General features: G+C 41.3%; 3 protein-coding genes across 6 annotated transcripts in view; 1 reads left to right on the forward strand and 2 right to left on the reverse strand.

The window, feature by feature from the left end:
• Nucleotides 1–11: 11 nt before the first annotated feature.
• On the reverse strand, nt 12–5,865 carry LOC134627966 (neuronal vesicle trafficking-associated protein 1-like). The gene is made up of 5 exons (XM_063474486.1): nt 5,601–5,865; nt 5,135–5,288; nt 4,747–4,863; nt 3,108–3,218; nt 12–1,352 (listed from the first exon to the last, which is right to left on the reverse strand). Exons 1-5 carry the CDS (start codon nt 5,825–5,827, stop codon nt 1,152–1,154), a joined length of 810 nt encoding a protein of 269 aa, XP_063330556.1. The 5' UTR covers nt 5,828–5,865; the 3' UTR covers nt 12–1,151.
• A 5,047-nt stretch (nt 5,866–10,912) lies between these two features.
• tacc1 (transforming, acidic coiled-coil containing protein 1) overlaps nt 10,913–25,424 on the forward strand; it is a 32,178-nt gene continuing 17,666 nt past the window's right edge. The window contains exon 1 of one of the 2 annotated variants that reach the window (XM_063474489.1): nt 10,913–11,075. The gene's annotated coding sequence lies outside the window, so the exon portion shown is untranslated. The other variant, XM_063474490.1, reaches the window with a different exon arrangement.
• On the reverse strand, nt 16,016–22,042 carry aggf1 (angiogenic factor with G patch and FHA domains 1). 3 transcript variants are annotated; one of them, XM_063473131.1, is made up of 16 exons: nt 21,975–22,042; nt 21,825–21,889; nt 21,466–21,665; nt 20,293–20,392; nt 20,019–20,200; nt 19,792–19,923; nt 19,495–19,692; nt 18,320–18,761; nt 18,040–18,148; nt 17,734–17,785; nt 17,516–17,617; nt 17,258–17,423; nt 17,022–17,101; nt 16,785–16,912; nt 16,598–16,697; nt 16,016–16,495 (listed from the first exon to the last, which is right to left on the reverse strand). In XM_063473131.1, exons 3-16 carry the CDS (start codon nt 21,655–21,657, stop codon nt 16,247–16,249), a joined length of 2,232 nt encoding a protein of 743 aa, XP_063329201.1. In that variant the 5' UTR covers nt 21,658–21,665; nt 21,825–21,889; nt 21,975–22,042; the 3' UTR covers nt 16,016–16,246. The 3 variants fall into 3 exon arrangements, with proteins under 3 accessions (XP_063329201.1, XP_063329203.1, XP_063329202.1); XM_063473133.1 differs by lacking the exon at nt 18,320–18,761 and adding an exon at nt 19,235–19,304; XM_063473132.1 differs by having other exon boundaries at nt 21,825–22,021.

Below are 25,424 nucleotides of genomic sequence, written 5' to 3' on the forward strand. Positions count from 1 at the left end.
AGACGTCGCTGTGAAATGTGGGCACTTTATTTGAGTTTTTCATTTGACATTTTTTTATGTAGCAAATGCACTTCAATGGCAATCATTACATTGTTTGAAAAAGGTACATAATTTGTGGCAAGTTAAGTTAAATGACAAATACAGAAAGGAAACAACAGGACAAGCAACTACTGTCAGATTGTTCCACTACATCAGCCTAACTCTAGTATCTGTGGTGGCTGCTTATAGCCATATATGGCGACGTTAATCAATGCGAAGCATTGCACAATACAGTGTCTTCACTAGCAATGCAAAAAACATTCAGTACAGTAGCTTAAAAGTTATGCTCTGTAAAGTAATCCTTAAATAAGTGTTGTGTAGCCAGCAAATCAAAGCACATTGTGTTCACAGAGTCCAAATGAATGGAAACAATCATTCATGTCTGTTTGAGGAAAAAAAGAAAGAGAAACTTGATCAAATACTCAGGGGTTTTTTTTAAAGCACTATATGCAGAGAGCAGTACAGCACAATTTAAAATATGTTTTCTGCTGGTACATTTCCTCCAAGTCAAGCCTTTGTTCACAATACCATAACACTAAGACATTTTCATACAGATGGCCTCAGTGGCAAATATCCTGTCACTTCATGAGAAATTTACCACTCGCCCAACCTCGAGATTTCCAACATGCTCATATCAGTACTTGATGTATTGGAATACAAAGAGATTTAAAGCAAACTGATTGTTATTAAGAGTCGTGCGTGCATAAAACAAGCGACGCAGACACGAGATGGTTCACAGTCGTTTCACAATCTGAGTACTAAAGTGAGCTCTGTTACATATGTGTATGTACAAAGACAGTGAATGTGTGTGTCAGTGTTTGTTTCTGTGGCTTTTTTTCTACACGTTTGCCACTCAAAGTGTAAATAAATAACAGTGTATGCTATTCAAACAAACCTGTAAATCCACCCAGCTGTTAGCCTCACTTGCACAAATTCCTCCTACTGTAAGCATCAGCTGACCAAACTACATCAACAGGGCAGCATAGCACCTCAGCCAAGAGAAGTGGATTTTTAACCATTAAAGCCACAGGACTGGGAGGTTTGCTTGAATGGCACAACCGTATTATTTATTTTTCTGCAGCAGGGGAAGCCACCACCTGATCCCAGGTTGGTTAAGCCAGTTTCTGGGCAGTCTCCGTCTCCTGCTGGGTGACCTTCTCCTCAGACATGATGGTCACCCATGGTGATACTGACCGAGTGATGGTCTGCTTGGCTATGTTGTAGTGGTTAATGAGTGTGAAGAGACGTCCGCGGCCCCCAGGGCCCTGAGGGGGGTAGTTGCCATATAGCCCAGCTGGCATGCAGCGACCTTGCTGCTCCAGAAAGAGAGAATTAAACATACAGGGAGTTAACTCATTCAGTGCACACAATAGGTGACGACAACAGAATATAGATCGGAGCAAAAGAGCACAGAAAACAATGCAAGTTAAATCTTATCATTTAAATAATTATACAGTACTGTGCAAAAGTCTGGAGTCACAATTTGTGTCTTACGTTTTGCTTTGGAAAATTGCTGCAGTGATTTATTTTAACATGTGCAAACATGCATGTATATAAGGGGGGGGAAAGAGTTTATACAGTTGTAATGAGCTTGAACGTCAAAATATTTGGTATGACCACCTTTATTCTTCAACTCAGTCTCTAAGTCAAGCTTTCTTGTCATTCCTTTAAGTAGTCTTCAAGAATAGTTCTCCAGACTTGGCTCCTTTTTCTTTTGTTCCCTGACAAGATGACCCCACAGTGCTTCAATAATGTTGAGCTCTGGGCTCTTTGGAGGCCAATCTATGACTGATATTGTTTCACTCTGTTCCTATACCCAGGTATGCTTTTACTGCATTAGCAGCTTGTTTGGGATCAATGTCACCCTAGAAAGTTAAGCCATTGACACTCAGATTTTTTCCAGATGGCATTGCATTGTTGATCAAAATGTGATTGAACTTTGGCAAGATGCCCAACATCACTGGAGGAATACAGCCATGAACCATGAACCTCCAACCTTATTTTACAGATGGCTACAGAAACTCACTGTGGTACCTCTCTCCTGGCCTCTGTACATTGAGCAATTTCAACCACAAGTTTCAAATTAGACTGTCAGACTAGTTCTTGTATAATCTGGCATACCTCTACCTGTTCCCCTTCCCTGAAAATGGCTTCTTGACAGCAACACTTCTACTGAGACCATTTCTGATTAGGCTTTACTGGACAGTAGAAAGATCAACTGAGGGGCCAGATTCATCTCTCAGGTCCTGTGTCAGGTCTTTGCTGGATTTTTTTCCGATTTCTTAAGGACACCATGTCACGATGTGCCAGGTGTTTGGGTAATAGCTCTATGGGAATCACCTTGTTGGTGCAAAAGTGCTGGAAGCAAAAGTATTGGAGGCAAAATCTAAAGAAATAAAGGGTGACTCAAGACTTTTCCCCAGCACTGTAGGTAGAGGGATTAAGGCTTTAAAATGAGATAAAAATGGATAACCTCAGACCCACAGCTTTTATTGTGAGAATATGTCATTTTTGCAGACCAGCAGTATGGGACGATAAAAGCCTTAGGTAAGGATTAATCTAAACTGTTCCTGGAACAGGAACACAACTGGAAACCAGTCAACAAAATTAATAACATAAATTGTTATGAAAAGTAGCCATGTTAAGCTATTGCGAATGGCTGACCATCATGGCTGTTTCAGCAAAGCTATTTAATGTGTTTTATTGCTTATTGACTGAACATTTTGTCTGTAATATGGAAAATGTACTATGTTTTTCCTCTCAAAAATTACATATTTTCACACAAACAGGTGGCACTGGTAATAACATTTAGATTTATTGGGGATCTAAGGACGTTCAGATAAGAGCTATTTTTAAAAAATCCATGGTAAAAATACATTATTTATATCAGCTTAAATTATATCACTGAATGTAGTATCAGCACTCATGATCAATTAAAACCTCATTTAAATTAGACATTTAAAATAATGCAACAAAAATGCTTTACTACATGAAGGGCAAAGGTTTATCCAGATAAAGGTAAAAAAAAAAAAAAAGAACACAGCAACACAGTGAAATGGTTTGCTTACCGTGTAAACAAAGCTGTCAGGACAAGGCTGTTCATACTGGTAGACCTTGTAGACGACGAGGAACACTACGCACATCAGGAAAGCCAGAGCACAGATCACCAGCAAGGTCACCTAAAGGAGACGCACAGTGTCATCGTCAGCAGAAGACCTACGAGACAGCTCCGTTAAAGGACACCATAAATAGACTCCCTACGTCTTGATGAAAGGAAGCGAGTGGGCAGACTGGAGCAACCTCTAATAGCTTCTTTGATATTAAAGGTTGAGCGAGAGTAAAAGGTTGCCATATTGAAGCAAAAAAAAAAAAAGATGTAGACAATTATGTGGAAGGTCATAAAGTAAAACGGTGACAGTAACATCCAGTCAGGTCTACAGAATAATCTGAATAAATTAACTCGACAAGAACACAGTTTGTGCGGCCACCTGTACAGTTCAGCTCCCACCTCTCAGGGGAGTTATGTAACACCTACTGGAGCTTCTGGGCAGTGGGAGTGAGCGCCTCATTATTACCCAAGATGTAACCCTCCCCCCTCCAAGGTGTGCTTGAGGTATTTTTATGCAGCAGAATAAATGAATATGCTAAGTTATTTGGTCCTTTTAGGAGGGAAAAAATTATTTTAAAGCAATGTCAGTGAAATGGTTCTGTATCTGTGAAATTTCACAGTCATAGCAGAGAAACAAGACTTCACACATTATGAGCAATGTGCCACACATCCAACAACTCTTTGAGGGGTTGGGGGGGGTTTTGTTTTGTTTTTTTTGTTGTTGTTGTTTTTTTTTTGGGGGGGGGGGGGGGGGGGGGCTCACTCTGTTTGGCTCAGGTTTGAAAAGATTCTTAACAGTGTGCGTCGGTATGAATGACAGTATTTGCTTTTTATCTGTTTGCTTGAATTGGACAGTTACACAGCAGAGCACACAGTGCAGCGTGCACAAAGCAGAGCAACAGGAGCTTATTACAGAGACTCTCTGTGATGAAAGGCCCGCCTGCAACATTTCAAAGCACCGATGTGAGGATGCAGGCTGTGTTCTCTCAGGCAGTGATGTGCCTCGGTGGCTTTATTTTTGAGAATTAAAGCCCTACAAAGAGAGCCTGGCACAGCTCAGAGATACTTTTTCATCTGTTGATTATGAATGTAGAGGGAGGATCGCTCAGTGTGGGCACAGGACATGTGGAGATGGATTTATAGGGAGAAGGGGCTTCTTTTACGCATTCGTTTCTTTTAAAAGCAAAACACGCGTTTCAATCATTCTATAGGTGTGCACAGAAAAATCTATCTTCTAATCAAAGGAGCATTAAAAGGTGGGAGAGATGCTGCCATTTGGAGGCCATCACCATGGCAGCAGCTGAATTAATGAGAGTCTCAGGGCGGGGTTAAGTGAATCAGTGAGCATTATGTCTCTCTGTATAGCCGGCCAAGATTACAGGCAACAAGGGAGGACAGGGAGGCGAAAGAGGGCTGAATGAAGGAGCCAAAAGGTATGAGCTGTGCTGGGGAGGAAATATTATGATTGGAGGGGGGATGAAAAATGTCCTGAGCAGCAGGCAGACACATGTCTGCTCTCAGGGATGTGCATGTGTGGGAGTATACTGGGAAATGGATGATGCATGAAACACAGATTGTAGCAGCTCCGTTATTCTTACTTTGAGTCGTTCAGAAACGCCTTCAATGATGCTTATTGAGAACTCTGCGATTTTGGGAGATCGTAGCTTTCCCTTTTTGCTCTCACCATCATAATCTGCCTTTGTCTTCACCACCACCTGGCAGAAAAATAAAACACAGCCGCTTCATGAGAAGAAGAAAAAAACATGACTGGTAAAATCATCAGCATGTTTATTTTTAATGTAAGTGATACAGTTATAAGCAATATGACTGAAGTGATGTGTAATACTAAAGACTGGTTACCCGTCGTCGTCCCCCCCCCCCGTCGTCCCCCCCTAATTGGAGTGATGGCAATACCACTAAACGCGCTGGTTCCCTCGCTGTGAATCACAAATATCAATGGAAATTTTGGTAAATCAAAAAGCATACCTTATCCGGTGGGGGGAACTGCAGCTGACTGGCATCTAATGGTGTTATAAGTGGGATGGTGTCAAACCCGTCTTCAGAAACCACCTTCCCGTTGGTTTTCTCGCTGAAATTATTGCCCAGTTTAACCATTTTCCCTGCACGGAAAAACGCCAACCTGAGGGGGTCAAAAAAAAAAAAAAACAAGCACTCATTAAACCTAAAGGAAAAGCATTATCCATCGTCCTCTGCCCCGCAAGATTACATAAATATTCCAGGAATTGTGCATTATGTTTTTGTTTCTCTCACACGAAAACAACAATGCAATCCAATCAGTGTAATGTGCACGATGTGGGGCGTTTTGTGGGCCACGAGAAAACCCGTGGAGCATAAAAGCGCAGGAGAGGACACGCAAAGCTCGGGCTGATGCATCACCGTGAAGGGGGAAAAATATACACAGAAATACGCGTTAATGCATCCAAGCACTTACCAGATCAAGCGATACAGGGGTGTTGATCCGTGAGCCTCGCAGTGTAGTGGTTTTATTCCTGCAGTACTGCTTTGTGCCTTCTTGAGGTGTGACGCAGCCGATTTGCGGGGAGCTGGTGCACAATATGGCCAGCTGGGTTTGTGCGCCGCGTTACCTCCGAGCTGGATGCTGCTGCTGGTGTCTGGCTGCACTGCAAGTGATGTAACGTCCTCATTACATCCATCCATCCATCCATACACACACACACACACACACGCAGGAACCCACTCCGACCAGCGGCTGTAAACCCTCTGCTCTCCAACTACAGTAAGATTTACAGTTAGGATGTACGAAATGTCACTTTGCCCAATCATAAGGCGATCCAGGTGAAAGAAAAGAGCGCTTGCTTAGGGGCATCCACATTTAAGTTTGCTGTAGTAGTAGTATATGTAGATAAGATATTTGAAAGGGAGGAACAAACTTAGATGCTACTTCATCCTTTTTATTATTCATTTATTGGTGATTAGTTGTTTGGATTTTAATATCAAAGGTTCTCAACATGAAGCTTACACACCGAAACGTGTGGATCAATGAGAAAAAGACACCCTGTGTCTATTAACAAGCATCACGCGATCCACAACTACACGAACCTTGGTCATAATATTTTTTATTAGACTTGGTTTATTCTATATCCTTATTATGCCGCCTCCCTATAAAAATCCTGGACTGAAGCTAGCATGTTTCTGTATTGTATCCAGTAGCTTGTTGCCTGGCTACCGCGTGAGTAATGGGTTTAAGGACAGGATGACAATGAGCTCATCTGTTTTTGAGATTTAAAACACACACACACACACACACACACACACACACACACACACACACACACACACACACACACACACACACACACACACACACTGCAAGCTATATGGCACTCTGCTGATTCTTCCAGGTGATCGCCACAGCTTCAGGGGCTCAGTGAGGTTCTGCTTTCTTATGGGTTAAAAAAAAAAAAAAAAAAAAAACTTAAACTGTACTGGGTTTGATCTGGTTCTGGTATGCTGTGGGAGTCAGTGGCAGATTTAGAAAATTTTACATGGAGGTGCAAAGGCGGGCCAAGAGGTCTAGGCAGGGTGGCGCATACCTCTTCAGTGAACTATGTGAAAATCCCCTGTGTATAAATGAAGTCAACAAAATGTCCACAAAAACTATTTAAAGCTATGTATTGTATCATTATGCCACCCCTCTTGCCCCCCTGTAGATCCACACCTGGTGGAAGTGCATTTTGCTGGTATTGTACGAGTCGACTTTAAAGTCACTCTTTAGAGTCTTTAGAGTCACTTTTTGAAACATACTGCTTAAAAAAATAAATAAACTAAGGGAACACGCGATCATCACAGCATAATACAAAATCAGTCAAACACAAGTTTCTGTCCTGCATCAGGATGAAACTAGAGCCTGCTGCACCAGCATAACAGCTGTGAGGATTGAAATATGCAAAGGTCTGTGTGACTCTCCATGGATATGCCTCTCTGAAGCATCCATGACCCACTGTCAAATTATATGTGCTTCTTGTGAACATGCTCTCATTTGTAAAGAGGATTCTGGTGAATCCCACTCAAGCTGCATATTGCTGGTCTATGAGCAGAGATCCACGTCAGACCCTCATGGAAACCTTATGGAGTCTGTTTCTGACAGTTTGGTGAGAAACATACACATGAGTAGCCCACTGGTGGTCGTGTTGTGGGGCTCTAGCAGCAATCCTCCTTTTCCTCCTTGTACAAAAGAGCAGATACTGCAGGTAATGATCCTGCTGCTGGATTGATGTTCTTCTACAGCCCTGTCCATCTGTCATGCAAAGCCCCATGTGCTGGATGTCCTATCCTAGAGAAGCTGGACTTCCGGTGCAACCTGAATGGGCTGCAGGTGCCATCTGATGCTACCAATAGTGACAAGAATACTAACAAAAGCGATACTAGAGAAAATTCAGTCAGGAGGGATAAACAGAGAGCAGTGGTCTGTGGTCACCACCTGCAATACTGTTCATTTTTGGGGGTTGTCTTGTTGCCCCTCCAGTGCTCCTGCTGGCACTTTCATTTGCACAGTGTGAGTACATGTCGGCTGCCGACATGTATTCACACTGGTTTCTGCTCCCTTACTGGACAGACTGTGAAAACACAAAACCACAGCTTGCTTTAAACAACATTTTTTCTGGTCTGGCAAAGATGTAGCCTACTTCTGTCAGAGCTGCCCTCAGTGCCAAATGATATCCTTCAAAGTTCCTTCCAAAGCTCCACTCTCACCACTGCTCATTATTGGCATCCCATTTGAGCGCCTTGGAATGGACATTATTGGACCCATGGAGAAGAGTAAAACAGGGAATCACTGTATGCTTGTAATTACTGATTATGCAACCAAATATCCTGAGGTTTTCCCACTGAAATCCATCAAGGCAAAATCAGTGGCTTTCTGCCTTGTACAGCTCTTCTCAAGAGTAGGGTTTCCATGGGAAACACTGACCGACCAGAGAACTAACTTTATGTCAGGTGTATAAGCTGCTGGGTATTAGAAGCCTGAGGACCACTTCATAAAACCCTCTGACTGATGGACTAATGGAGCAGTTTAATCAGACTCCAAAGCAGATGCTTCGAAAGGTGGTAGATGAGAATGGGAAGGGCTTCCTTATCTTCTCTTTGCCTACAGGAAGTACCACAAGCCTCCACTGGTTTCTCTCTGTTTGAACTCTTGTATGGTTATGAGTTTCAGGACCTCTAACCTTGTTGAGAAACATTTGGGAGGAAGACGAGGCAAAGTTGGAATCTGTTAACATTGTTTACTATGTTGTGCAGATGAGGGAGTGACTTCAGAAAATGAGTGCCCAGTCGAACACGACCAAAATCCTGCAGAAGCATAAGTTCTGGTATGACTGTTCAGCCCGGCAGAGGTCTTTTAGTCCTGGACAAAAAGTGTTGGTGTTTCTCCTTACTGACAACAATAAGCTATTGGCTAAGTGGCAAGGACCCTTTAAGGTTCAGAAGAAACTGGGTTCCACTACTTACTGGATGTCTATACTCCAGCTCCAGCAGGGTTCTGCATATAAACCTTTTGAAGGAAGGGGTGCAGAGGAAGGGGAGCAATACTTACATTCTGCTGCTGTGGCAGACTGTGACCTTAGCCATCTGCCAGAGGATAAACAGCTTCAGGTGAGAGGTGAGTGGAACTCTGAAGTATATCAAGTGAATCCTGGCAGAACAGGTATTGCTGAATGACAGCTCTGTCATTGAAGAGGGAGCCACGGGAAGGCGTCTGAGTTACAGGATTCCTGAATGTCTTTTGGCATCTCTAAAGAAGTAAGTTGACTTAATGTTGTCCTTGGGGATCATCGAGCCTTCAAGGAGTGTTTCACTGCATGTTTCACTGCTCAGTGACAAAAATACTTGTGAGCCCCTGAAACAAGATCAAAGACAATGCATTTACCAGACCTCACACCACAAGATATACCCAGGGGAAGCTACACCAAGTGTGTATGGTTCACCGCAGATATATAAACAGGGTGTATCTTTAAGACCAATTGTCTGTATGATCAATTCAGTCACCTATAACATCTAAAAGTTTCTGGCTTCAATCTTCAACTCGCTGGTAGGCAGCTCTAAACACCACATCCAGAACACCTTGGATTTTGTTGAGAAGGTGAAAGATGTCATTATGGAGGCTGATGAAATAATGGTCTCGTACGATGTTACATCTCTCTTCACTTGTGTTCCAGTCACTGAAGCAGTGGAGGTAGTTCATAAGAGATTACAGAATGACCCCAACCTCAGCAACAGGACAACTCTCAGCACCAACCAAGCGTGTTTGCTGTTGGAACTGTGTCTTCATTTCATATAACTCACATACAAGGGTCAGTACTATAGGCAGTAACATGGGTTTGCTATGGGTTCCCCAGTTTCACCCATTGTGGCCAACTTGTACATGGAAGAAGTGCAAAAGAGGGCTTTGCTATCCTACCCTGGAACACCACCAAGTCTTTGTGTAGGTACGTGGATGACACCTGGGTGTCTGATCACATTAACTCAGTGGGCCAATACATCAAGTTCACCAGGGAGGATATGAAAAATGACAGGCTATGCTTCTTAGACTGGGAGATTTCAATCAGTATGGGGGACATTTAAATAATTCACCTATTATTGGTCATTGATCAATAGTCACTGATCAATGTTCATGACAATTTGCATATTAATGATCCAGAAACTGATCTTACAGCCCATTGTTCAATAGTTGTGCTAGTTTCAGTCATTATGCAAATGTACTGTTTATAAAGTTGGGGAAACCCGCAGTCAGCTGAGACTGAAGAAATCAGTTGGATGATTCACAAAACATTTCGAATCATATATAGATATAGATATATATCCACATCAACCCCTTTTTTTGTTTTGTTTTTTAAGATTTTGGTTTTTGTTTATTAAGCCCTAGGCATGCAAGTGCACAGTGCAGTGCAGCTGTTTGTTCAAGTTTTTAATGCTTCAGCAGAGAAGTCGTTTTTGCCTCTCCAGGAAGGTTCTCCACGGAGATTAAAAGCGTGTCCTGCTCTCAGTACCAGCACAGCTGTAAACTCAGCAGGCTTGTATGGATGCTGATTTCCTTTAAAAGCACATAATGAAATGACATAATAAACTCCATCATATATGAATGAGGCAAGCGTTTATTTACTGATTTACAACTGTAAAGGGTCTGCTGTAGTTTTTGCTGACAGCGCCACTTTGTTGCAGATGCCTTCTCGCGAATGAACACTAGAGGGAGACACCAGCTCACTGATTTCTTAAGCAATCACTGCGCTAAAGAAATCAATGAAATTAGGTCAATAAATAAACAAGTTTTCTTTTTTTTTTATTCACACTTTTTTATCTTCATGTGATTTTCTGAGTGAGATAAAAACAATAACGGACTAGCAAACGAGTTTCTACTTTTTCCAAAAATAACAAAAACTTAGTTATAAGCACCAGATTATATAAGGAACTACTTATTGTAGTCTAAATTTACAAGAAATAAGAAGCAACTGTATTATATATTTTTGGTCTGTACTTTAATCATAAAGAGATCAGTTAAGTGTTATCATAATCTCACTAAGAATATGAACTTTTAAAATAATTTAAAGTTATCACAGAGTGGTTTAAAAGCAGTGTTTCCGCTCAGCTGAAGTGTACTGTAAAGTGTGACTCAGCCTCATATAGCACTGCTACGGCTGTGTCTTTAAAACCCTCTCTGCTCTTGGCTCCTTGCCCAGAAAGTTTATTTCCCATTTCCCATCCAGCCACATGGACTGATCACCACCACGCAGAGCGAACAAGAATTTCCACTCTGAGAGCGGCAACTCCAGCAGCTGTCCTGAACACAGGACTTTAATCTTTGACCAGGGATTTCTACATCCACGGCTCGGTGAAGGACTTAAACCTCGCAGCAGATCTGCCACAGCTTGTCAGTCAACAGAGATTTGAGGTATTATTTAAAAACTGAGAGCTTTTGAACAGCTTTTTTTTTCTCCTGCCAGTCAGGTGCACCGTTATTCATGTAAGTAAGTGGTCTGTGTAGTTTACATGCTTGCTTTTGTTTTCTGGTACTGATCAGCTACTTTTTGGACAGTGTGTCAGATGACTCTTTGAATGTGTCGTGTCTGTTTCGTCCTGCTGCCATGTGAGCGCTATTGTCTTTTTCTTTTCTTTTTTTTTGCATGAATACAAAGCCTCTTTTCACAAATCTATAATTCCCCTCTGCAGTTGACCCGGCGGTTTTGTAGTGTGTGGGGCTGTAAAGTAGCTCTGCTCGTTAGTGCTTCTCCTGTGAAGGCTGTAACTGGCAGGTTGGTGAAAGCTTGCACACATGACATTTAGTCGCCTTAGAGGAGGAATTAGGCACAAAGATTTAAAGGCAAACAATGTTGGCAAGGACAATTAGGTTGAGATTGACTGTTTTGTTTGTTCAAACTGCCACAGCCGGCAGTAAACAGGACGCTTGCCTTCACACACTCACACATTTACGCACAGACAGTGATGCTCTGATTGACTGAGCAGACTAAGGCACAGACACACCATCGTAAGAGATGACGTAGTAAGCCAAGTGAGACTCTTTTAGAGACAGACTGGTTTGTTATTGCCGGTATCTTGCACAGGGGCATCATGTGCTGCTGAAGTTTCTGGAGAATTTTCTGGGAAGATGAGGTCACAGGGAGACACACCCAGAGGGGCCTTTTCCGAGCCGGAAAGGCCACGGGTGGAAGACATTCATCAGTGGCTTTGAGTGAGTCACTTGCCATGAGAAAGCTGCAGTGCTGTTGGAATTTCCTTTCAGTGTGGAGCACAGAGGTTTTACCCTGGATATTTAAACTGAGCTGGATGGCGTCACATATACAGACAGTTCTTACTCAAATACACAGTTAGAGGCTGTATGCTTTAGTTCTACACAAGTTCCTGTTCTGTTAAGATGTTTGAGTTTCAAAGAGTGCAGATATAAAAAGGAGTAAAACAGTAAGAGCCGGCTCCAGCTGCTGGAATGTGGCTGGAATGAGGTTTATTTCCTCTTGGCTGAAAAGATCAAGATGGCTGACCTGTGGATATTTAACCCCCCACATCCCCACCTCTGCTCTCCTCGTGTGATTTTTTATGTTTACATATACCAAGTGGAATTTCTTTTTGAGTCACAGTCAGGTTTAAAAATAGTAATATATTGCGTCTTCAGCTTTGCTCTGATGTTGAGAGGCCCATAGGCTGAGATTTTATGTAAACGGATATGGCCGAGAGGGCCGACAGAGGCGGAAGCAGAAGTGGGGGTTGTTGAGTCATTGCAGTACTGTTCCTCCGACTTGTCACTTCTGGTCTCATGCCTCTCAATAGGCTCACATGCACAGACGGAGACTGAGATAACACAGTGTTAGATTGGGGCAGACAGTCATGGTGTGGCCAAAGGGAAAAAGAAAGTAAGCTGTAGCAATAAAATAGCAAAAAATCATAAAGTTTCCTCATTGTAGAAACACACACAGACATACTATAATGACAAGAGGACTCCCTGCTGCATGTAAAGGCTTCATTTTGTGGCTGTGACCCCGCTCCCTTTGCTCACTGCTGCTTCTGTTGTATATTACATACAGTACAGCGGCTTTACTTTGGCACACAGCTGCTAGAATTACTCCGAATCCAATTTTAACTGTGTTTTCTTACTGCTCCCTGCTATGTAATACATCACTCAGACTTCAACTTATTTTCTAAATAATGAAACCCTGGTGACACGTTACTCACTGAACTGTATTTCTGACATATATTTACCGTAATTCATGTTGCTGTCACCCATGCTTGCATTACGGTCCTTAACTATTATGGAAACCCACAGAAACGATTTACGTCCTCCGACTGATGATGGAGGGAGGAGTTGTTCTCTCATTATACCCTGTGGTCATTCCAACAAACACTAAACTACACAGATTCTGGTTTCATACCAGTCTGCCACATGAGGTCAGGCTTCACTCAAAGACAGATGATTATAATTTTATGTCTGCGGCATTTTTTTTCACTTGGGTGTGAGAGATTATAATTCTGCAGATTATAAGGCTTTTCTCCCTCTCTCTTTTTTGTTAACCCTGAGCAGTCCACCGAGTTTTCTCAACAACTTCGAGATATCAGGCCACATGTTCATCTTAATTTTGCTAACCTATGAAAATTAAATGTTATTGAGGCATTATTAAGTAAATTTCACAGCTATCTGAGTTTATTCAATGATTGGATTGGATTTATGGTTTAATAATTCCACTAAAATAACTGTTTCATGTACTAAATTTAATTTATACCATTTAATTTCATCCAATTTTGTTAATCCTAGTTAAATAGCATAGTTTCCTATAATTAGAAACTTACTGGGTTATTTCAAACCCAGCTTTTATAGTCTTTTATTCTTGTTTACACTTAAAAATTATTTAACAAAATATATTTTGCTTTCTTCATTTTAAATATCCATATACTACATCAAATAGAAAATTACTGCAGGAAATACTTATCTAAACGATCAAGATTGGAGGTAAGATATACCCAAATACCTGACACACTCTTCATAGTGCCCTCTGTCAGGCATATGGCAGTCCTTTTGTTTTTTATCAGATACTAGTTGAATGAATGTCTGTTTTTTGCAAGTCTGTGCCGCCCAGTATATTCCATGTGATGCAATGTGTGGTATGAAAAGGAGCTGACCTTTTCATGCTCCTTGGCTCTTGACAGAATTTACAGCTCAAAGCATGATCGGGCGCAAAACAAGGCATCTTTGTGCAAGGCAGATATCAGTTTAATAATGTTCCAGTTGTTTCAAAACTACAGCTGTGGTTTCCCCATTTATAGCTTGTTTAACCAGCTAGCTAGGATCACAATATTTAAGGTATCTTCCTTGGGCCACACCACATTTTCCTTGATGAAACAAACTTTCCACCCTCTAAATACCAACTCCATGTTTGCAGATTACTGTCACATAACTAAGATACTTTTCCAGCTCCAGGGACTTGAGGAGACTTGTTTCCACTTGCTTGTGATGGTGCGGTCCAATAAAGAGCTATTGCGTCAGGATTAATCGCAAATCAGCCACAACTAATAAAAGACAGACAGTTGAGGTGAATTAAAAATTGATCATTTCCTTGCAATGCAATCCTCAGATAGGTAACCTTGGGTGCTGGTGTTCATATTGACATATATTAATTTATTAACACATCCAGTCAAGTAAATGTTTTGATGCCAGACTACATTACGGGTCAGTGCCATTTTAGCAGCATTAATGGGACTCACACAGTGCATAGTTTCTGATAGTCATTTGACATTGAGCATTATGGATTTTTCACTCTTCAGAATGATTTTCACTGGCACTGATTGTGTTGTACAGATGGGAAAATGCACTTCATCAAAACACCCAAGACATTTTCACAGCACCAATCAAAGCAGCTGTTTGTTTCCGATTGTACTAAGAGTCATTTCACACAAACTGCATAAAAACTTGCAAAAAAAAAAAAATAGAAAAGCCTGCACTTCAAAGAACAGTGGCCCTGTGTTCTTCTGAATACTCTTTCAGCATCGGAAACTAGTCAAGCCAGATCTCTCAAAAGCCCTGAGCCACATCCCACTTCATCTCATGACTAACAATATCTTTTTATGCCTTAGACTTTATACACAAAACAACTGAGCTACACAAGACACAAGCGGATCCCTCCCAATTTTATTACAGTAGTTTCACAAATTGAACGTTTACTCTCGGTGAGCGCAGTTAAACTGAGGGAGGAGACTTGCGAAAGTAGCTGAGCAGAGGAGGGAGGACCTACCTGTCAAGAAAGAAATCTGACAGCAGTGCACCGATGAGGACTATGACTGCTAGCTGAGGAAATAAAATACACAGTAGTGGAAGGTGTCTGTTCATCTGTTGAAAAGTGAAAAGCTGAAAATGGGTGGCACTCAAAGTCAGAGGAAGAACAGCAGGAGATCCAGCTCAAGGAGTTACACCAACACTGTCATGTGAGTCCAGCCTCTCAGCTGTTTGATAATTTTACGGCACTTTGAGCTGATACAGAATGAGGATTTCCACCTCTCCTACATGACTTACTCATGCAGTTATAACAGCATCAGCAAAGACACTTTAAACGTTCTAATGGCTTTTCATGGGCTGTACTATACAAACTAAAATACAGACCTTGTGCTAGATTTCCCTTCTCTTTGCGCTCGGTGTGAGACTGACTTGCACACACATGCAAATATTCACACACCCTAAAATGAACCCGTAGATAAGGTTGCATAAAGATGGGACTGTTAAATGTTTGCTCACTGTAGTTCCAAGTATGTGGATGTGGTTGTCCCTCTGCTTTTAGCAAACATAGCAGTGACAATAAAAGACGCAGTGCCACAATATGTCAAAGTAAATCAAACAGCACAGATAAGTTTAGCTTGTTCAGAATATTATGTTTTTCTTTTTTAAAGGCTTGGGGGGGGGGGGGGGGGGGGGGGTTGAGGACAGTAACACAGAGAAGTTGTGACTTGACATGATGAACTTTGATTTGTCTGAACAGATCCTCAGTCATCATCATAAAAAAGGAAAGAAAAAAGATCTCAATGTGAGAAATATTGCTCCACTGTGTCAATGTTTGCTTGGGGTTATTCACATCCTTGTTTGTACTAGCAGGAACAGTGGCACCTCTGCCCTGTCTGTGTGTGTGTGTGTGTGTGTGTGTGTGTGTGTGTGTGTGTGTGTGTGTGTGTGTGTGTGTGTGTGTGTGTGTGTGTGTGTGTGTGTGTGTGTGTGTGTGTGTGTGTGTGTGTGTGTGTGAGACACTCCAGTTCAATCCTTCAGCAACTCTTATTGTGGTTTACATTAAATAAGAGTTACCTAACCACTCCGAGTGAGGATATAACTGCACGGCACTGAAAAACAGGTCAATAATGTTTATTTGTTTATTTTTACAGTGGCAGTAAAATAATGAGGGCATATCCTGTTCTCTTAAGAATAGAGGTAAAACGCAATTCAGTCTCAACTGGTTGCATGACTCTTGACAGCTGAGGAAATAATTAAAAATAAAAACGACACATTTCCTCTTGGTGTCAATGCGTAAACGCCCAGTTTTTAAATCTGTGGAAAGTGTGGAAATTCTCTTCTCACTCCTAACTTTGGCCTTCTGTTTCAAAGCTGGTCTGTGTGGTCTCCATCTCTTCTGATCTAACCCAGGCTTTGGGTGAAGTGTTCTTCTGGGTTTTGGCCACGAGCGAGTCAGGCTGGCAGGTATCAGCGAACCTCTCTCGCGCCTTCTCCCAGTTCTTTTGGGACTTTGATTTAGTCAAAGACGCATCGTCCAGAGACACGGCGGCAGCTGCTCCCAAACCCGACTGGGACTTTCGGATTTTCAGTTGAATCTGTGAAGACAGGAACGGAAAAGGAAGACAATTGAATCACTTTGCTGTTTTGCACTGAAACAAAGGAGAACTTCCACCAGCAGAATCAGCAGATCGTCTTACCGGGTCTTTCATTCCGGTTCCCATTTTACCCAGTCCCTCTCCTTTCTTCCAGCCCATCTTTTCCAGCATCTTCCGTCCTTTATTCACTTCACTGATCTCCCTTTTGGAAAACAGACACCGTGAATGATCAACACTGGAATCTAGCATTTCCCATCAGGTGGAACTACAACCATTTGCTAACACTTACTCATGAACAGAAGCCGGTGCATCATCGCGTTGGAAAACACCCTCACTGCCCACTGTTTGCCTTCGAGATTCTGCTCGATCCTTATATTTGGGGTTCTTCAAGGCTTTCGTCTCCTCAAAGTCACCGCTCTGTTTGCAGAAAAGCAGAGAAATGAGTGCCTCCATTAAAAAAAAAAAAAAAAAGGAAAAAAAAGACAAGAGGGTTAAAACTTATGACTGCACCAAGGTTTGCACTCACTTGCAGGCCATATTTGGCCTTCATCTGCTTCAGCTCTTTCTGTCGCAGTGATTCTTTATCCTCTTTGGTGAGAGCAGGACCTTTAGAAAACAACAGCGGCAAACTCAGGAGTGTAATCTCACACTGGGAAAGAGCACAGCTTTTACAACAGGAGCAGGCTCACTGTTGTTTCATGAATCTATGCAAAAAAAAGGGATTCCCCTCTCTGTGGATGTGTTTCACTTTAAGTAGCTCACCAGTGTTGTCTTCTCTCTTGTGCTTGCTGAGGTGAGCCATCACCTGACCGGGCTCACAGCCATCACAGGTATCGTTCCCTGAATGGATATGGAAGGACAACACAGTCTCTCCCATCTTCACTTCATCGCCGTGCATCAGTGCATGTGGCTCAGACTTGGTTTTGGGCTGCAGATGAAAGTATCATTGACCTGGTATCGGCTAAGTTCAGGGTTTTTTGGCTTTTTTCTTTTCAACTCAAACGTAAACAAAATGCTCACCTGTAAGATGCGGTTGCCATTGATCACCGTTCCATTCTGGCTTCCCTGGTCCACCAGCATGTAGCTCTGCTGCTCCTGGTCAAAATACACCTCTGCATGGAACTGGAACCACAAACATACTGGCATTTAGAAAGATCACATAAGCCTGTGTTAACAAAAAACAATAATTCATAACAGAGTAACTTCAATCCCTGCAGGAAAGCGGAAAGGAGAGGTACCTTGCTGACTCCCATTTCCGGAATTCGGATTGCGTGGTTCATATCTTTCTCTCTGAAAACACAAAAGACAGCATGTTGTCCTCACTTGGCTATTATATGACAGAGAGATCAATTTAACCTCTTTTTACTGACTACTCATAGTCTCACAGAGAGGTGTGTTTTAACAATGGCTCTGAAATCTTGTGAGTGATTTAATTCAAGACTGCAACTAAAGTGCTAAAATTTCCCAGTGTTGCAATGTGTGATCAAAATACACTTCTGCTGCCATGCAATCACCAAACAGCAACAGAAAACAACCCCACAGACCTGCCAATGGTGGCTGGAGAGTCGGCTGTGATGATGAACAGAGTGCCCACCTGCAGCACAGGAGACCTGACCACAGTCACTCTTACACAGGGAGGCCAGATGTCTTTGACTACAAGGAAAAAAATAAAGCACCACATACCGATATTCACAAAAATATGACAAGTCTCAGACAGCTACAAGCATTACCAAAAAGTGACCGGTCTATCAAACAAACTTGCCCCAGATAAAACAAACTGTGTGCACGCCATGTGAGTTAATTCAGACTATTCTTACTTCTCACCTTCTTGACTCTGTGTGTCCATTTCTGATTCAGGACTTTCCATTGAGGCTGCGCTCGAGGGCGATGAGAACGAGGGGGTAGACTCCCATTCTTCCCTCTCTGACTCTGTGATCTCACCCTCTTCTGGTTCACTGTTCCCCTCAGATCCATCACTCCGAGTGGCCTTCTTTTTCTTTTTACGTTTTTCCGACTTAGATTTCTTCCTTTTCTTCCTTGAGTCTCCCTTATCGTCATGGTGCGAGCCGTTTTTCTGCTTTTTTCTCTTTGATGGATATTTGTCGCCGTCTTCTTTGCGTTTGGACGAGTCTTTTCTCCGTGGAGCCACATCTGGACTGCGAGACCTTCGATTCGCTTTCCGTGATTCTGTCTTCCTCTTAGTCGTTTGCCTTTCAACCCAGTCGGCCTCGTCTTCTTCCAGCTTTACATCGTCACTTTTCACTTCCTGTCATTAAGACAGTGAGCAGTGAAACTACCATCTGCTGTGAAAGCTGGACTTTGTACTGTGGATCCCCAATCTTTTGGCACAGAAAGCTTATAGACGGTCTCAGTCTTCAAAGAGAATACACTAAAGACCTTTACCAGGTTAAATCAGGCCTGACAGCAAATTCTAAGTGTTGAGCTGAGCTTCAGCAACCTATTATTTGCGTCCTTTGAGGTTCATGGGTTTACTTTTTCACTTCACTAACTCTTTATTAGCTGTATCTCACACAACAGGATTGAATGCTGGCAACACAGAGACCAGGGTCAGTGTTTGACTCACTGTGTCACCTTTAAAGATTGTTAAGGTGCTGTGTACAATAAGAAGCTAATTTTCAGGTGCTGTGTACAATAAGAAGCTAATTTTCAGTTTTTTAAAGAACAAAAAGCAAACACATACTTTTAAATCTTTTGCACATTAATATTAAAAAGGTATACCTCTGTAGGAAGGAGTTTTCCAGTAAGAGGAAATCTTCATTTTAGCCAAAGAGTTAGTCACCTCTTGCACCTAGGTCAGAGGAATAGTCTTTAAGTCAACTAGCCTCATATAGAAAGAAAAAAAATATCTATTTGAAGACTGAGACCAACAAAACAAATTGGATTTTAAAGAGGGAACTGAAAGGTCAAAAGCCAGCTGTCAGCAACAAAATGTAACATTTTTAAGGAATGCATAAATAAAATCTTGCACTATTACATACCCTATCATCCTGTGATGTTTTCTTGACTCCTTTCTTGAATTTTCTGCCTTTCTTATCAGCGTTCGTTTTTTCTTGATACAGCTCTGCACTACTCTGCACAGCAGGAACCTCAATCCTGGAATGAAACTGGTATCGTCCACTCTCTGCATCGTAGTAGTAGTAAATGCCAGAGTTGGCATCGTAGTACAACTGACTGGCCTGATGGAGAGGGGGGGAAAATATCAGAAATGTGTGCCAAACTAAACTTCCTCTAAAATAATTTCTACTATAAACTGCCAAACTTTACAGCTGACACACCGAGTCGTAGTAGAAGCCCGTGCTGTGGTCATAATACATCCCAGAAGTCTCATCAAACACAAACCCAGTCTGTGTCACAGCTTCCTCAGCAGTGGCCCTCAACATATCTGCTATAGATCCTCCATCGCTCCCCTGAAACACAAATAGTTTTATAATGGTGATTATAAATGGAATATGACTATTTATAAGTATAGGAATGCTAACATAAAAAAGACACACATGGATACCTCTGTTGTGACCGCTAAACTGGTCTGGTCTGGCTGAACTGACACATCTGCAGCTGTTGCTTCATTTGTTATTGAGCTCTCTGCTGCCTCATTATAATCAGCTGACGCCGTGTTCAGGCTTTCCTGAGTGTCTGTTCCCTCCGAGTTCAGACCGTAGTCTCCGTAGTAGTAATTATAATAATCTGAAAGGGAATATTAAAACAGTTTTAGGCTGTTTTTAAACTTAATGACACAATTAGCAAATTTCATTCATGCGCATGTGAAAGTAACACACCGGTTTCTGTCCATACATATTCTTCTGTTTGAGTTTCACAGTCGACTTTGTCTTTATCCTTTTTCTTCCGCTCATGAATCTCTGCACTCAGCTGGTCGACCTGAACCGACACACATTGAGATAAAATTCAGTGCGCAAACATTCAAAAATCTTTGACGAGCTTGCAGATTTTTGTGGCAATTCACAAATTCAAATTAATTTTTATTTCTTGGTTTAAACCATAATGCAGAAAAATAAATAGAGTACAACTTAGGTTAAAAAAATAAATAAATAAACCTTGGCCCTTTTGCCACTTTAAACATTAAACTGGCTCAAAATACACCTCAGAACAAACAAAACTATTATATGACATCATTTAGATCTAGACTGTCTAGATTATCTGCATTAATGCCGGTGTAAATTTTTGCATCATATTAAAAATGTCATATCTCATTATCAATGCTATAGTAATTCAACTCGTTTACGTTCCCTGGTACGCAACAATGAGACAAGCCGGGTTATATCCGAGTGCTAGCTTCCAGTGACCATTTAGTACCTCAAACAAAGCAAAGTGACAAATTTGTTTGACCACCACAAAGCACAATCAGGCTGAGAAAGAGGAGATACTGGCAACTTATGATGTGTAACATAAAAGTAAACAATTGACTCCATCAAGCATCATTCAGAGCACTCACTAGTTACACTCCATGTAACAGGAAGATCAAACACAAATGGAAAAAATAACGATGAAGTTATTTGGTGGAAAATCAAGACTTTAAGCAGATGGTTTAAATACACAAACCAGGTAGAGATTATTTTTCAGTGTTTGTTCTGTGATAATATTGTGCAGCTCCTAAAGAGTTAGACAGTGAAGTGATTTTAATTACCTTTAAAATAAAGCATGAAGCAGTTATTTTATACTACAACTAAAAATTTCCAGATGAAAACACCACTTAGGCTACTGTTGTGCCCACGTTTGATTAATGTTGTGCCACCACTATCTCACTGTAACAGTGCTGCTGTTTTAAATAAGGAAGTCTGTAATCAATGACAGTAGCTCATTGGAAAATAAAATCTTTATCCATATTGTGAGAATATTTTTTATCGCAAAATCTCTTGTTATATCGTGATATCATTTGGAGGATATGTCTCCCATCTCTATGATATGTTTGGCTTCTTTTCATTTGAACTGACCTGCTTCCTCAGGTCTTCGTTATAGCCCTCTGTGCTCCGCTGCAGTCTTTCGGAGTGGCTCAGCTGCTTCTGTAACTTGACCAGCTCGGCTCGGCACTCTTTGAGCTCCTGTTTCAAAGATTCGACTTTCAGCCGGAGTTCGGCCACTTCAGGCTCCGTGTCTTTTTCTTCGTGACTGTCGTCGTTCTCCATTTGTTAACCTAAAGCAAAACGATAGCGCTTAGCGGGCAGCAGCGGGTATATGAAAAAACCTGTAGACCTGTACGCATATGTAACACACGGGGAGTTTATCAAGTCATGTAAACTGCACGCGTGTATAAGCTAACTGAGCACAGATATTAATACCTGTTTCTTCTTACCGTTTTTTTCGTTTTCTTGGTCCTTTTAGTTGTAAACTTCCTCTCAGCACGGAACATGAACCGACCTGAAAGTTGAAAATAAACATCTTATAACTATCCTGCATGTGCGATACAGCCGAGTACATGTTTTGATGATAATTAGACAGTTACAGTTGGAACCGTGGAAATGTTTATAGTCCGGCCTGTTGGTGACCGCCATTTACTACTAACGATTGCGTCACGACGGAAGTACGTCTTCTTTAGGTGTGGCGGACTTCTTTCCCCGTTATTAGGAACTTTACCGCCACCTAACGGTGGACCATGTTCATAGTCACACAAACCACTAAAATTAACAATTAATCTAACTGTTCGTCTTTTCTTGTCTTTCCTGTCTTTTTGTGCTTTCACATTTCATTTTTGATTTGTTTTGATTTATTTTGTAGATGTCAGCTTCTTATTTAAATTACTGTTTTAGTTCAATTATACATAAGAGGGACCAGAACCCAGCAAAATGCTGGCCCTGTTACCAGGAGGCTAAGAAAATTATTGCTAATGTTAATTTGCAAGCATTAACTAAAAAACATAGATATAGTTATTTTGTTTTGTTATGCTACGGTATCACATTTATCTGGATTTTTTGCATGAATATACTGGCATTCAAAAGGCTTTAATAGGTTGCAATGCTGTGAAAAAGCATTACCCCTTTTCTGATTTTCATTGTATTTTTTATTTTTGTATATTTGTCACACATGTTTCAGATCATCAAACAAATGTTAACATCATAACCTAATTACATAAAATGCAGTTTTTAAATGTTGATTTCGGCGGGAGGGGGGGGCTCTCCAAATCTACTTGACCTTGTGTGGAACAGTAATTGCCCATCTTGTTAAATCCTGAATTAACCATGATTAACTACTTTTTTTTAACGCTATGTTCAGTTTCGCTAATGACACCTAAACCTAATTACTGCCAGACATGTTGAATTAACCACAGGGAGAGCAGTGAGTAGTTATGGACAAATGGAGAAAACAAGAAGTAATTTTCTCTATTTGTGGAACAGAAATGTTCGGCTTAACAAAATTATTCCAAGAACACATGAACGGCTCATCCAGGAGATCACAAAAGAACCCAGAACAACATCTGAAAAACTGCAGTCCTCGCTTGCTTCAATTAAGGTCAGAGTTCAACAATATTCAACAATAAGAAAGTGTGAATATACCATCCACAGGAGAGCTCCAAGGAGAAAACCACTGCTGACCAAAACAACGCAAAGTCTCATCTCGCATTTGCCAAAAAACATCTTGATGATCCCCAAGACTTTGGGGAAAATATTCTGTTGACTGATGAGACAAAAGCTGAAGTTTTTCAAAGATCTAAGTCACATCTGCATAAAACTAACACAGTATTTTAGTAGAAGTGGTAGTGTGATGGTCTGGGGCTGTTTTGCTGCTTCAGGACCTGGACAACTCACCGTAATTGATGGAACCATGAATTCCGCTGTTTACTAGAAAATCCTGAAGGAGAATGTCCGGCCATCAGTTCTGAATCTCAAGCTCACTTGAGTTATGCAGCAGGGAAATGACCCAAAACAAACCAGCAAGTCCACCTCTGAAGAAGAAGAAAAAAAAGTGAACATTTTTGAGCGACCTAATCAGAGTCTGGAATAAAATCCATTTGAGATGCTTTGACCTTAAACCATTCATTATCAAACCCTTCAATGTGGCTAAATTAAAACAATTCTGTAAAGAAGACGTGACCAAAATTGTGACGTCAAAGATTCATTATCAGAAATGCTTGATTGTAGTTCTTGCTCTTAAGGGTGGCAACACCAGTTATTATGTTTAGGGGGCATTTATGTTTTTACACAGGGTGAAGTAGGCCTGAACATAACGGAAAAAAAACATTTTCTTTTAACTTAATAAATAAAAAAATAATATAAAAACTGTATTTTGAATTTGCTCGATTTATCATTTTCAGATAATAACAATTTGGATGATGATGATTTGATGATCTGAAACAAAAGTTTGGGCACACCTTCTCATTTATTTTCATGACTATTCACATTGTCCTTTCTCACTGAAGGCATTAAAACTATGAATGAACACTTATGGAATTATTTAGTGAACAAAAAAGTGTGAAATAACTCAAAACATGTTTTATATTTTAGATTCTTCAAAACAGCCACCCTTTGCTTTGATTACTTCTTTATCTCTTGGCATTATCTCGATGAGCTTTCATGTGGTCGTCACCTGTAATGGTTTTCCAACAGTCTTGAAGGAGTTCCCAGAGATGCTGAGCAATGTTGGCCCTTTTGCCTTCACTCTGCGGTCCATCTCATCCCAAACCATCTCGACTGGGTTTAGGTCAGGTGACTGTGGAAGCCAGGCCATCTGGCGCAGCACTCCATTACTCTCCTTCTTGGTCAGACAGCCCTTACATGGCCTGGGGGGGTGTTTGGGGTCATTGTCCTTTGAAAAAAAAATCATGGTCCAACTAAACACAAACCAGATGGGATGGCATGTCGCTGCAGGATGCTGTGGTAGCCATGCTGCTTCAGTGTGCCTTCAATTTTGAATAAATCCCTAACAGTGTCACCAGCAAAGCACCCCCACACCATCACACCTCCTCCTCCTTGCTTCACAGTGGTAACCATGCATGCATCCGTTCACCTTTTCCGCGTCACTCAAAGACACGGCGGGTGGAACCAAAGGTCTCAAATTTGGACTCATTAGACCAAAGCACAGATTTCCACTGATTTGATGTCCATTCCTGGTGTTTCTTGGCCCAAATAAATTTCTTCTGCTTGTTGCTTTTTCTTAGTAGTGGTTTCTTGACCATAAAGGCCTGATTCGAGCAGTCTCCTCTGAACAGCTGATGTATAGGTGTGTCTGCTACTGGAACTCTGTGTGGCATTTATCTGGGCTCTAATCTGAGGTGCTGTTAACTTGCGATTTCTGAGGCTGGTGACTCGGATGAATCTATCCTCAGCAGCAGAGGTGATTCTTGGGCTTCCTTTCCTGGGGCGGGCCTCATGTGAGCCAGTTTCATCGTAGCACTTGATGGTTTTTGCAACTGCACTTGGGGAAATAGTCAAAGTTTTAGCAATTTTCCGGACTGACTGACATTCAGCTCTTAAAGTAATGAAGGACTGTTGTTTCTCTTTACTTAGCTGAGTGGTTAATGCCATACTATGAATTCTAACAGTTGTCAAATAGGCTGTTAGCTGTGTACCAACCTGACTTCTGCACAACACAACTGATGGTCCCAACCCCATTAAGAAGGCAAGAAATTCCACAGATGAACCCTGAAAATCATTTCAGGCATTTTAGGTTTCATTGAGAGAAGGCCAATTTTTTACAGCGCTGTCAACAAAGCAAAGGGTGGCTACTTTCAGGAATCGAAAATATAAACATATTTAGAATTATTTATCATTTTCTTTCTCTGCTACATATTTCCATATAACTTGCTTCATATCTTTGATGTCTTCAGCATGTATCTACAATTTAGAAAGTAGTAAAAATAAAGTAAAACCATTGAATGTGAAGGTGTGGCCTAACCTTTGACTGGTAGTGTAAGGGTTAGAAATTTTCACAAAAACTAAGAAATCAGGAAGGGGGCAAA

The sequence above is a fragment of the Pelmatolapia mariae genome, linkage group LG5, assembly GCF_036321145.2.
Source record: "Pelmatolapia mariae isolate MD_Pm_ZW linkage group LG5, Pm_UMD_F_2, whole genome shotgun sequence".
NCBI classification, from domain to species: Eukaryota; Metazoa; Chordata; class Actinopteri; order Cichliformes; family Cichlidae; genus Pelmatolapia; species Pelmatolapia mariae.